Source organism: Protopterus annectens, chromosome 4.part0 (genome assembly GCF_019279795.1).
Source record: "Protopterus annectens isolate FY-2018-M chromosome 4.part0, PAN1.0, whole genome shotgun sequence".
In the NCBI taxonomy this organism is placed as follows: domain Eukaryota; kingdom Metazoa; phylum Chordata; order Ceratodontiformes; family Protopteridae; genus Protopterus; species Protopterus annectens.
The window spans coordinates 1,401,309,574-1,401,323,565 of NC_056733.1; the positions used below are offsets into that span (position 1 = coordinate 1,401,309,574).

The 13,992-nt window shown below is 41.0% G+C and overlaps 1 protein-coding gene across 1 annotated transcript in view; it reads right to left on the minus strand.

The window, feature by feature from the left end:
* SEC24A (SEC24 homolog A, COPII coat complex component) overlaps positions 1 to 13,992 on the minus strand; it is a 2,581,543-nt gene that overhangs the window by 1,463,574 nt on the left and 1,103,977 nt on the right. Inside the window, exon 8 of the mRNA XM_044069234.1 lies at positions 4,896 to 5,022. Within this exon, the coding sequence (XP_043925169.1) occupies positions 4,896 to 5,022 (127 nt within the window). The remainder of the gene's footprint in view (positions 1 to 4,895; positions 5,023 to 13,992) is intronic.

A 13,992-nucleotide genomic window follows, 5' to 3' on the forward strand; every position in this document is an offset into this window, starting at 1 on the left:
GGTATTAGAAACTCAAAATACTTGAGAAATCAAACCAAGAGAATATTAAAGTCATGAAGTTTCAGAAATTATTTTAAGAACTAAGCCAACATAGGAATGGAAAAAGAAGATGACTCCAAGTAGTACTACAGAAAATAAGCAAGAAAGGGATGGAATAAACAGAAGAAAATGAGCAAAGGAATCAAGGTATTTGCAATAAATAACTAGACAGGAAAGGGTAAAACAGTGGGAAGAAGCCAAGCATAAGTTTGACTGCAGTTCAGAAATTGTCTTTGCTACCACTGACTAATTTCAAATTACAGGCAAACAAAAAGGCATAGGGGAGTGCTAAGTGAAAGACCAGCTCTTATACTTTTTAGATTGAGTCTAGAACAGAACAAAAGTTTCAGTTAGAAAAAAGGATAATTAGTACAGCGAATAAAACCTTGTATGACAACTATAAAACGCAATCATCTGAGTTAGAAAAGATTGGGAAGAGAGACTGCAAAGGCAATTTAAAAGGAACGATAACTAGACATTTCTATGGCTCCCAAGTACGTAAAAAAGTTCAGAAGGTTTAGAATTCATGCTTGAGAGTGTTTGGACAGGTATTTATATTCCCCCAAGAAGACTTTAGAAAATGTTTCCTCAGGTAGATAGCAAATGTTGGAGTTGTGATAGGAGACAGTGAGGTAAATGGGAACATGCTTTTTGGCAGTGTAACAAGTTGACAGCTCTTACAAATTTCCAACACAATATTATGTCAGAAATGTTGGGGCAGCAAACAGCTGTCACTAAGGAAATGATTTTTTAACCTGTGACACAAGACCTAAATTGTGTAGCCAAATTAAGGCCATACTAAGTTCAATGTTACTGTCTATTAAAAATGGAACCACTAGAAAATGGAACTGTGACTGAAGTACTGAATACTGTAAAGGCTACATGGAGGCAGGCTCTTAAGAAAAGAGAAGGCACAGATTACATAGAAATAAATAGAATTTATGGGAACAATGCAGGCAAAAATAATGTTCAGGGGAAGGAAAACTGAGATTTAAAGGGAAGGCAGGAAATGAACAATTTATGTAATGGAGTGAATGCTACTTAAAAAAAGGAAAGAAAACATATTCAATGAATATCGCATGAAAATGAAAAATGTTAATATGGTTTGTTTTCTTATATATTAATGTATGTGCCTATCTATGTCTTAAGTGAAAAACATTAAAAGCATTTAAAATGTGTCCACGGAACAAAATAAAAACATTGCAAGCAAATTATATTACTTCTGTTAGGCAGCAAAACTGTAACTAAGCAAGATGTCTACAAACAATGACAATGTCACATTCATAAGTGAGAGCATAAAGTCCATCTAGGCAAACTAAAAGACACCAGTATGTAACAATGGTAATGCCATAGGAGTTTTTATCTTGAACTCCTATGTGAAAAGCCAAGAGGTTTCAAAATTCAATCCTCCAAGTTCAAATATAAGACAAGGAGTTAGCAAGAGTGACCTGGATGAATCAGGGACAGATCTTTGAACAGTGCACTTACTAGAAGTACTAGAGAAAAGAAGTGCTAGCAATCAAACTCTTCAGCCACAGGCAGCAACTGCCACACTCCAGCAATCACAGACTGACAGATACTGGGGAACAGCACATGTATCAGCAGCTCAAAGCAATGATGAAAGAAAGGTGAAAGAAAAAAAAAAGCCTTGACATAAGCAACATTGAAGGAAGGCTCAATGTTAGTCCATATGCACAGTCACCAAATCCTCACCTCTCATACTAGTGCGAACCCAAACCAGCAATGAAACTAACAATTTGTTCAAAGGTAAAAGTGCCCAAGGTAGGTTAGGACCAGGATGACAACAACTCTCAAAGAATACCTACAGATTCTTTCTGAAATGAAAAGGTCCTCGATTGCATACACCTACTTACAGAGGGTAAATAACCATCAAACTAAATCCAAAGTTAAACAAACACCAACAGATGCCACCCCCCCCCCACACACACACACACAGCATACACGAAATTGGGTTTGGGTTGGCAGCAAAATAGTAATTCAAAATAAAATGCCTTTAGTGGACTAGCCTCCTGAAGTGAAGGCACACAATGAAGAGCCACAGCATACTTTCTTTACCATATACTGCACTAAAAAAAGTGTACTACATCTTTTGGCCCCACTTAACATTCTTTACATACAATACAAATCTTTACTTCTGCAACAGCTGTCTTGCCATTACTGCTACTCTCCTTTTAGGCTTGCACCACTAACAGTGTTCATTCATAGGTGTTTACTAGGCTAAAGACCACAAAGGCCTTTTTAAGCCTAGCCATGCATCCAAATCTCTGCCAAGTTCTGGTACCCTTCATAAGTGGAAGCAGGAGCTTGGGAGATGAAATATTTACAAGCAGGGGCCTGGGTGAGGAACCATTTACAGGTCACCTGTGTCCGTTAGAGACATAAAACCAGGGATACATTTCCTGTTTTCCACCAAACTGTCCATATTACACTTGAATTCGGTTACATAGAAACTCTGCTTCATAAGGATGGCAAGCCTGTTCCAGAGACGGAGTAGTCTTTGGGATACATCTCTCTCTCCAGCAGGTCCTATTTATATCAAAGGCAAGGTTTAGGTCTTTAGAATGGGTATTCTGGTGCTTGTTATTTTGTGGATATGCAGGAGATCTATCAGAGTGGAGTCTGAAAATACCCTGTATGTCAGGCAGAGATCTTCCCTCAACAGCCTGTAGGAGACAGAATACAGGGATAGGATCTTGAGAGGGTCTGCACAGAACATTTTAATTATGCCCTGTATTCTTTCAGTGAGGAACTTCTGTAGATGTTCCAATTACTGGATATGCCTGGTTAGGTACATACCACAGTGGGCATTGCAATCTATAAGTATGATGAATGCCAAACACAATAGAACAATGACTTCCTTGGACCTACCTATAAACAAATACCTTTGTTTATAAGTTGCACAACACAGAATGATTTCCTTACTACTGCAGAGATGTGATGGTCAAAGGGTAGATTATTGTCTATGTATGTCCCCAAGTCCCTGACTACTGGATCAACTCTAAGGGGTGTGTTGTCAACATGATAGTTACCTGGGCTGAATGACTTCCTAAAAGATACTATTATGCACTTCTTGGAATTTAGTTTTAGTCCATGACTCTGACACCAGCTGTTGGTCTGTATCAGCCCTTCCTGGAGAACATTTGTGTTGGTGTGGTATTCAATGACAGCTCTTAATTTACAATCATCTGCAAATTTAGTCAGCCAGAGACCACTGATATTGGCCTTGACCTTAGTGAAGTAAATGCCAAAAAGGAGCAGTCCAAGGACTGATCCCTGAGGGACTCCACTTGTGACTTGCCAATTAGTAGAGGTGGACTCTATAATTCTAACTTCCTGGGTGGTCCTGTTTGTGTTGGCTATCCACAGGGTAACATGCGGACTTATACCTATCCTCTTGAGTTTGTCAACAATGCCAGAGTGGGGTATTGTGTCAAATGTCTTGGCCAGGTTAAGGTAGGAAGTGTGAACAATTTTGCCCTCATCTATTGCTTTGGTGACCTTTCTGAAAGAAATCAACCAGGTTGAGTAGGCATGACCTGCCTTGATGAAACCAAACTGGGTTGGATCCAGTGTCTGAAGGTTTACTATATCATTATCGATCATTTCCAAGATAATGCTTCCCATGGCAGAGGGATGACTGTTGCTGTTTTCCATTCATGAAGCACAAAGCCTGTTTGGTGGCTACAGTTAAACAGCAATTCCAGAGGGCATGATAGGTCATGTTTCATGCTATTTAGAAGGCATCCTGGAATATTGTCTGGGCCCACTGATGCAGTGCTCTTGGCGTTAGAGACAGCATTAAGAACCTGTTCCCTAGTGATAGCAGGGGGAGTTTGGTATTTCCTGAGGGAAGGCTGCGGGGAGAGAGGGGTAAAGTTGGAGCTGAATTTGTTGGCCAGTAGATTTGCTATCTCTTCTGGCTCTATATAGGTGGTGCCATTTACAATGAGCTCTGCACACAACCGTGTATTGCCTTTGGGTTTGTGGACATGACTAAAGAATACCTTGTGGTTGTCCATGGCATGGGAGACCAAATTTGGCTTTGGTAGACTTTATCTGTCCTCTGAGTTGTTTGTTTAGCTTGATGAGAGTGCTTTTATCCTACTGTATATGCTGCGTCTCTTAATTTTTGTCATGATTTTCTTCCTTCTGTTAGCCTATTAATTTTGTGATTCTATCATGGTGGCTTGTTTTTTGAGTTAGTTCTGTTCTTCTTCCTGGTGGGTACAGCTGCCTCTATGCAGCTATTAGCATGCATGTTTAGGGTTTCTGTGAACAGTTCTGCATAGGCAGCAGTGTTCTCAGGGTTTCAGAACTCTCTAGAAGAAATGCACCTTAGTGACTGGGCTAATAAGCATACACATTCTAAAACAGCACTTACTGCTTGAATATAGTTGGGGCAACACGTCTGCAGCATGGGTGTGGGTCTCCTGTAGCATGAAAGCTAGCACTTCATTCCAAAACTCTAACAAGGCAAATGGTTACTAACACACCTGAGCCAAATTCTGGTTTGGATGTTAAACATTCTGCATCATGGAAGTATGTGGCAGAAAAGCAGGGGACATGGCTGGTAGAAACATGAACCTTTAGCAGTAAAGTGTACATTACATGAGAACCTTCTGCTTAAAAAATGTATTATCTACAATATCCCTTCTAGTCTCTTGCATTATTCAAGTTCTCCTTTTTTGTTTCTAGTTACCAGCTTCTAGCTTGCATTTTCATTCTCTCTATAAAAGATTTTATATTCTGGTCCATTGATGGTTAACAGCATTCCTTTTATTATATAAATTGCTTTCTCCTGAAACAGTAAAGCTAGTTAATTTACGGAGACCTACCATCATTAACCCTGTAACAAAGGTTACACTTCCACCTTCTTTGATCAAGAAAGCTGACGAAAGGGTTAATATAAGTTCTGCAAGCACGACATCTTACAATTGTGCTGGATGTGACCACAGGCAATTGCTGTAATGAAAAATACTATCATTAAAAAAATGAACAGTGATCGCAACATTGTACATGAGCAACAGTATATCTGTATCTATTATCTATATCTGATATATATGAACCAAAAGAAAAAAATTCTCCCTGTGGTAAACTGTATAATATGCAACAAAAAAGGCACAACAGCTCTCAAAAAATAATTGCCAGTGGCATGCAATAAAGTAATGTATTTTAATGGTGGAAGCAAGTGTGCAGGCTCAAATTCAGTTTGGAATCTTTGTGTGAACAAAGATCTACAAGTTCAAATACAGATGGAGTGTACAAAAATCAAAAACATCATGGAAAGATCACTGCTTAACAGTTTCTGTCCTGCCACTTGGAGCTTAGACATCCAAAACAGCACCCACCAAAGGAGAAATTTAGACAGAAGACTGACAGGAGGCAAAGGTACACTAAAGTGATACTGATGTGATGATGCATCAAAGAAGCTCCACACCAACATCGTCACACAGTGTGTGTTCAGTGACTGACTTTCTTGACTGTCAGTCTTGGATTACTGACACGCACATTGCTGGAGTTAAGCTCATGTAACTATCAAAAAGAAAGAATGAAAAAAAGAATGCATCTAACTAATTCTTAAGCTGAACTCATGTAATTATATAAAAAAAGAAAATAAAAACAAAACACCTATTTGAAAAGCAGGGAGGAGTTGTTAAGCAGGTGGCAGCCCATCTTACAGGCTGTATGTGTAATAATAAATATGAACCACTTACATACACTGGCATCTGTTATTGCACTTGAAAAAGTTGAATAAGGGTTAGTCCATTGAATATTTACTTCATACAGATCTGCTGCTGTCAAAGTGTGAGTTATGAATGACTGACTTAAGTACAACAGGGACAATATTTACACAGCTGCTGTACAGCCTCGGGATTTCACTTCAAAATAACTCTCAAACACAGACAGCTTTTAATCTTCCAGCTCTAAAATATGGAAGTCGTACTAACAACTTCAACTAAGAAGTTCACAGCATGGTTATTAACTGCTTTTTCATACTTAGAGTGGTATTTTTATGAATTAATATGATTCAGTATTATGTATGGTGGAAATCTGTTAAAAAAATACTAACATTGGATGTGCACCAAACATTTTCACTGTGGAACAACTCAGAACATAGAATTCTTATGGCTTTAAGTGAGGATTGTGCCTCATAATCAGCTAATGTTGAGAGGAATGCTCACCAACATTGCTTTTGTATTCAGTTACAGAGATTCCCAATGGGGATGCACAATATTGTTAATCAACTGCTGTGTGCATAAGGTGGTGGTGCAGAGGTGGGGTTTGCTGGTGCACATCCGATGCTGTGCCTCTTTGAAATAAGGCCTAATGCTGCTGTAATGTATGGAGTAACAACAATAAGACTGCTTAAACAGGAAATAAATATATAATGAAGGAGGCAGAAACAGGAGGTCAGAAGAAGTGGGTGGATAAAGGCTATCTAGATTTACACTATGGCCCAGACAGATGTAGTAAGAAGGTGCCTGGATGACTGAAGGAGTCTGAATTTTTTTATCTACTTCCCTGAGGTTCTTTGCTCTTACCTTTATGACCATCAAGCTTCCCACTCTGCTTGATCCATAACTCATAGCTGGCAAAACTGCTTAAATCTTCCTTTCCCCGGATAGATTCTGTAGGTGCCCAAGTCAATAGTACAACTCTGATCTCTTGATTCACAGTACATGGTTTATCCCCTATACCAAAGGCTTCTGAAGTTGCTTCAATATTAAACTAGGAGGTTGTGAAGACAAAAGACCCACATGAGGAGCAGATGTCTGAAGCAAGGCATAATATTAGCAAGGGCATACAGGGAGAAACCGAGAATACAGAATGTGCCCTCAGCTTGGAAGAAAAAATGTCTAAGAGAAGAGTTGCTTGATTTACTAGAGATGGCCAGACATATTAAGATTGATGAAAGAAATAAATAACAGAAAGTCAATAAGACCAAAATGTAATAAGTCTACTGTGTTCATTTGTTTCAACAGAAATTCATGTGATATAACAGAAGTAAATATGATACATTACTGTGCAGCTAAATTAATAACAGCAGTCTTACCACAAAAATACAGGACAATAAGGGAAAGGAAGGGAAGAAATTAAATGCCATTATGGAAGTACTGAATAGAGAAAATGATAAAGCAATTAAGACAGAAGTGTCACTGTTAGAAGAGTACAAAATACTTAGAAAAAAAGATGTGATAAAACCAGTGTGCAGTATTAGAAAAGACCAGGATCTAGTACATTATTACAAATAATAAACTAAAAATATCAGCAGAGGCAGAAAAAACTTAGAAGATATACAGATAAATATAAAAGAAAAGTACAAAATAAGCAATTCATTAATGACATTAATTTTATAGAGAAATGGGAAACAAAACAAAAGGAATAGAAACACCACCAAAAAAGAAGAAATAGACACATTTTGGAGAAATATCTGTGAAGACTCTGTGGAACATAACAAACACATTGAATGGATAGAAGAAGCAAAGGAAACAGTTCAAATGTACAGGATATGAAATGGGATGAAGTAACAGCCAGAGAAAATGAAACAACATTAAGAAAAACTCCTAACTGGAAATCCTAGACCCAGATGCAGTACCTAATGCCTGGCTAAAATATTAACATTTTTACATGAAGATTTAGCCTTGAGTAAGGACTACTTATATGAGCACCCCAAAAAGACATCAACCTGGTTAGCAAATGGAAAAATGACACTCTTTCTTAACAGTGAACCTACAATCAGTCCTAAAAACTACAAACCAACAATGTGCCTTCTGATGGTGTAAAAACGATATACTAGAATTGATGCTGACAGAGTTTATAGCAATTTAGAAGATAACTCAGTCATGGAACAAAGGAAAATGTGTTGTTAAAGTCATAAGGGAGAATTATTAAAATGTGCAGAATCTAAGTATGGCAAGGATAGATTACAAAAAAGCATTTGACAGCATCCCACATTCATAGATAAAGAAATGCTTACAGATGTACAAAATACACCCTACATTGATCAATTGCATTATAGTAACCATGACAAAGTTGCAAACCACTTTTGACCTAAGCCATGACAAAGAACAAATTATTATCCAGGGATAAAAATTCAAAGGAGGATATTCCAGGGTAATTCTGTCACCAGTGCTCTTTTTGGCTTGCCCTTAACCCATTAAAGCTGTGTACCTGACAGATTAGGTTATGGTTACAATTTGGCTCCCAGACAACAATTAAGTGTAAACACGTGTCATCTTCTTTTTCTGGACGATTTAAAATGGTATAGTTCATTAAAGGAGGATCTGAAAGCACAAAGTACAGTTGTGTACACTTACCATAAATTTAGATGTTCGAGTGTATTCACTGTTGCAGTCATCACACTTGGGTTATCTACCTGCAGGTAGCCCTTAGTCGGCCCGACTACCAGAGACTTAGTATTTTTGTGTCGGATGCTGTCGCTCCAGGACTGACATCAAGTCGTCAGGGGTATAAAAACAGGCAGCCGACACCATTGCATCAGTTTTTCTTGCCCCAAATGTCAGGAGCCCCCCCCAAATAAGGAGCTAAATTATGGTGGGGAAAACACCACCAGTAAAAAGTAAATACCAATACCAATACCTCTGAAAGGGGTGAGTAACAGCCATAGAGAGGAAAGAGAGAGAAAAACCAGGGGGCTGGCGGGAGGGAAACCAGGACTGCAACAGTGAATACACTTAAACATCTACATTTATGGTAAGTGTACACAACTGTACTATGTTCTTCGTATTTCACTGCTGCAGTCATCACACTTGGGTGGATTCCCAAAGCTGAAGAAGGGTGGAGGCAGTCAAAAAGAGTTAGGGCTGGCTAGTATGCCTTGCAGGACTGCTCTTGCAAAACCTGCCCTGGATTTGGAAAAGATAGGCAGGTGGTAATGCATGGTGAAGGTGTGTACAGAACTCCAGGTAGCAGCTTCCAGGATGTCCCTGGTAGGGGACTCCCCTGAGAAATGCTGTAGAGGTAGATGTTGTCCTAGTGGAATGTGTTCTGACCACCTGAGGGATTGGTTTCCCATGGTGCTTGTAGCAGAAATGGATGCAGTATGCTATTCATTTGGAAATTGTTTTGAAATGGCCTTGCCCTCTGCCCCTGTTGCAAAGCTGATTAGTAACTGGCCAGATTTTCTGAAGGGCTTAGTCCTATCAAGGTAGAATCTGAGCTGTCTGTGCACGTCCAAGGAGTGCAGGATCATTTCCCTTTTATTTTGAGGGTTAGGGAAGAAAGTTGGCAAATGGATGGATTTGTTGACACTGGACACCACTTTAGGCATAAAGGAAGGGTTAGTCCTGAGAGAAACCCTGTCAGCATGGAAAATAATGAAGGGTTCCACAGCCATAATTGCTTGTCGCTCAGATACTCTTTTAGCTGAAGTGATGGCCAGAAGCAAGGCTGTTTTCCAAGAGAGGAACTTTAACTCAGCTGATGCAGCAAATTCAAAGGGGGGGAAGTGTGAGCTTTTCCAGTACAAAGTTAAGGTCCCAAAGCAGGGGTGGGTGCTCTCACTGGTGGCCTTAAGTTGACTGCCCCTCTCAGGAAATGTTTGATAAGAGGGTGCGAGAAGAGAGGTGGCTCAGTGTTGCAATGAGCCGAAAAGGCTGAGGCATGTATCTTAATGGAGGAGAAGAACAGGCCTTTGTGGAGTAGATCTGCTAAGCAATCCAGGATTAGAGGCAGGGAGGGCAGAGTTGTGTCCTCTCCTTTAGACTGCATCCAGGAGAACGTTTTCCACTTATCAGTAAAGGATTTTCTTGTACTGGGTCTTCTGGCTTCAAGAATGACGTCCAGCAGCTGCTTGCTTAAGGTTGCTTGGGGAGAAATCAAGGAATAAGCCAGGCTGCAAGACTTAGGGTTTGCAGTTGTGGATGCAAAATCTGTCCCTGCTGCCGAGAGAGCAGGGATGGGTTCTGGTGAAGGTGCCAGGGTGGCACCGGTACCAGGCGGTGCAGGAGTGGGTACCACTGCTGGCTTGGCCAGTCCAGGGCAATCAGAATTGTCCTTGGTCTGTCCTGTCTTATCTTGAGTAATACTCTTGAGAGAAGGGGCAGAGGGGGAAAGGCATAGATCGAGAGATTTACCCACTGAAAAGATAGGGCATCCACTTTCCAGGCCCTTCTGTGAGGATTCCTGGTGCAGAATTTGCAGAGCTGGTGGTTGCAGGGGGAGAAAAAGAGATCCACCTCTGGGGTCCTCCATTTCTGAATCAGAAGGTTGAAGGTGCTGAGCTCCAATTGCCACTCGTGTGGTTCTAGGAGATTTCTGCTTAAGTCGTCGACCAGTGAGTTTTGTTTGCCTGGCATGAATTGAGCTTGCAGATGGACTTGCAAGTCCAAGGCTGTGTGCCACAGGGCCATGGCTAACCTGCACAGTGGGTTTCTCCCTGCTTGTTGATGTACAACATAACTGTGGTGTCTGTTTTTATCAACAATTGTCCTGGAAAGAGAAGGGATCTGAAAGCTGTCAGGGCATTCTGCACATCTAGCATCTCTTTTTGGTTGATGTGCAGATGAATTTGACTTGGGCTCCAGTGGCGCTTAAGGCATTTGCTGTCCATGTGTGCTCCCCAGGCATAGTCTGATGTGTCTGTGGTTAGGGTCTGGGTGGCGTGGGGTTGAGAAAAGGGCAGTCCCTTGTTGTGGTTGCATGCTTCTGCCCACCAAAGGAACTCTGTCTTTAGACAGGGTATGATAGGAATGACTGTTTCCAGGTCCTAAGAATGTTGGCACCAAAGACTTTTTAAGTACCACTGAAGTTTCCTCATATGCAGTCTTGCATATGGAATTAGCAGTATACATGAGGCCATGAACCCTAGGGCCTGCAGTATTTTTCTTGCAGATAGCTGGGTTCTGGTGGCCATTTGTTTGAAGTAGGCTGTCAGATAGACTTATTTTTCTGAAGTGAGGAATGCCATCTGGGATGTTGTGTCCAAGCTTGCTCCCAGGAATACAATTTTTTGACTGGGTACCAGTTTTGATTTCTTTTCATTGATGGTGTATCCCAAGGAAGTGAGAAGGTGTTTCACAAATGTCAAGTGTTGCAACAGCAATTCCTGACTGTCCGCCTGAATCAGGCAGTCATCCAAGTACGGGTAAATTTAGATATTTCTCTGCCTGCAGTATGCAAATGGCTGGAGCCAGGCATTTTGTGAAAACTCTGGGTGCAGTAGATAAGCCAAAGGGAAGTGCAGAGAACTGATAATGCATAGATCCCGCCCTGAAACATAGTTACTTCCTGCAGAACTCCCTTATGGGGATGTGCAGATAGGCTTCTTTTAAGTCTAGGGTGACTAACCAGGCATCCTTAGCTAGCATAGGAAGAAGCTGTTGCAAAGTAAGCATTTTGAATTTTTGTACCACCAGGAAGGTGTTGAGAACTGAAAGATCCAGGATTGGGCACTAAGAGCCCTCTTTCCTGGGTACCAGGAAGGGTTTGGAGTAGAATCATTGACCCTGTTCTACTGGAACCGGCTGAATATCTCTGATATTGAGCAGGGAAACTACTTGGCTTTGAGCCTCTGCCCACTGGTTTGGAGGAAGGTCTGAAAACCTGCTTGGGGTTGGCAGTGAATGGAAATAAAAGTTGTACCCCTGGGATACAATCAAAATGAAAAATCCCAACCTGGAAGGTAAACGCTGACAGCAACTGATGTAGAAAATCTTTTATTGCAAAATAGAACCAGAAGTAAGCTCTTTCGCGGTCAAACAAACCACTTCATCAGGCATACATGCAATGAAAAACAGAGCATCCTTATATACATACTCCCCAACTGCCAATTAATCAATAAAATTCCCTCCAAAAACACAATTAAAAAGGCAATTAGTAAAAAGCAGGTTAAAGCAACAGCTACTTACATACCAGCATATAAATCAACACAGATATATGTCTATACAATGTTTAACCTTTTCATTTAAGTTTCTTCATCCTTAAAGCGGATTTAATAGGGACTGAATCATTAAGCCCCATATATCTATGTGCCCCAAGTCTCAGGATCCACTCTAGTTCAATATTGTCAGTGTTGTAACTAATGGTTCCTAGTCTGCCATTGTCATGTATAACAGATAAAACTTGAAATAAAAAAGTGTGTTTCCCTTCCTAACTGTAGAGTGTGCTTTGCAAGTGGACTAAACAATTCACCTCTCCTAGTGCAATAATCATGGTCCCAAATCCTATCTCTGTCTCCTATTAGTCTTGCCAACATAAAAATTAAAACATTTAACACAGTGTGCAATGTAAACCAAATTAACCATGTTGCAATTAGCTGACTGACATAACTCCCAAAGTTTTCCAGTGAGAGGATGCTTAAAAAAAATCTTGATTCATCCACAAATGAACAATATGGACAAGATCTACATTTCAGTGACCCTCCCAAAGGTGTAAATGCTGTTCGTACAAGCTTAGGATAACCCAGCATTTATTGCAAGAAGGGCAAGTTTTCCTCATAGGGGCACAAGCAACTGGGCAGGGCTGGGGAGTGGAATAAGGAAGTCATTGTGAGTTTTTTCCGTAAGGAGGTGGCTTACCACTCCCTGCTTTAGGGTGGGGACACTCCATTGCCTAGATCTCTGCATACTCTGAGACTGTAGTCTGGGTGGTCTGTTTCCCCTGGGTGTGGTTTGAGAAGGCCTGGAGGGGGCTGGAAAAGACCAGTGTTTGGAAGGGCAATGCCTAGTGAATCTGGGGGGTTGCACTTGTAAGAATTCTTTAACAGTCTGCATAGACTTAGCTGTTTCTTCCATCTTTTTAACAACATCTTCGGCTTTGGTGCCAAACAAACTGTCCTTGTTCAAAGAAGCTTCTAGTGACTTTAATTTGACAAGGTCTGCTCCTTGAGCCAAGCATGTCTTCTCAGTACAGAGCCAGTGACTGCTGCCCGGCAAGATGCTTCTAGGGCATCAAAGCCACATTGCAAAGTATGCTTGTTGACTTGGCTTGCAGAGTGCATAAGCACCTGCAAGTCTGTAAAGGTTGCCGCTTTTTGTTTAATAAGATCCATAATATGTTGCTGGTACTTCAGCATGTGAAACTGACAATTCAATGCCATAATAGCAAGAGTTGCAGAGGTATATAATTTCTTATCTCATCTGTCCAAAGCTCTGGAATCCCTGTCTGAAGGGGTGGGATTCTTTGCTGTAGTTGCCTTGATACCTTTAGGCCCCTGGGAAATGATCTCTGGGTCAGCAGTAGGATTCTTGAAAATAAATTTGTGAGTATTAGGTACTCTGTAGTACCTGTCTGGTTTCCTAGGGGGTAGGAGGTAAAGTGTCACGAGTAAGACTGGATTCCATAAAAACATCATCAGCAACATTCAGGACAGAGGGTATTGCTAAAGGCCTGTGCTGAGGCAACTCTAGGAATTCTTTGGACTGAGGATAGTCTTGGCATTTCCAGTGGAAATGCTCTCTTAAGGTATGCAAGGTTTCATCAAAAGAAAAATCCACTGGAGGGGAGGCAGAAGGAATGGATTTCTCTGCATCTGAATCCTCATAAACAGGTAAGGACATGTCTTCATAATCAGAAATCTCAGAGTCGTTGGGACTCCTGGTCTGTAGAAGCTGTAGGGGACTGGTCTCTTTCTCTTAGCAGGGGAAGGGTGACTACCCCTAATCAGCATAATAAGGTCTTCGGCCATTCTAAGCATTTGTTTTTGTGGCATGGGAGCAGGTGCATGCGCTTTGGTCATCGATTTTCTAGGCGTAGTGCATACTCTGGGCCTAAGAAACTCAGTAGTTTTGGTTAAAAAAGAAGTTGTCAGTTTGAGTTGAACATCGGTTGAGCGAAGAACTGCCTCAGAAGCCGGTGCCTGCACAGTGGCCCCAGACCCATCCAAGGTAGAGACATCCACAGGTTCCATAATCGAAGAAGAGTCTCGCGGCAACCGGACTCCGAATGGGTCTCGGTAGAGGACTGCAAATC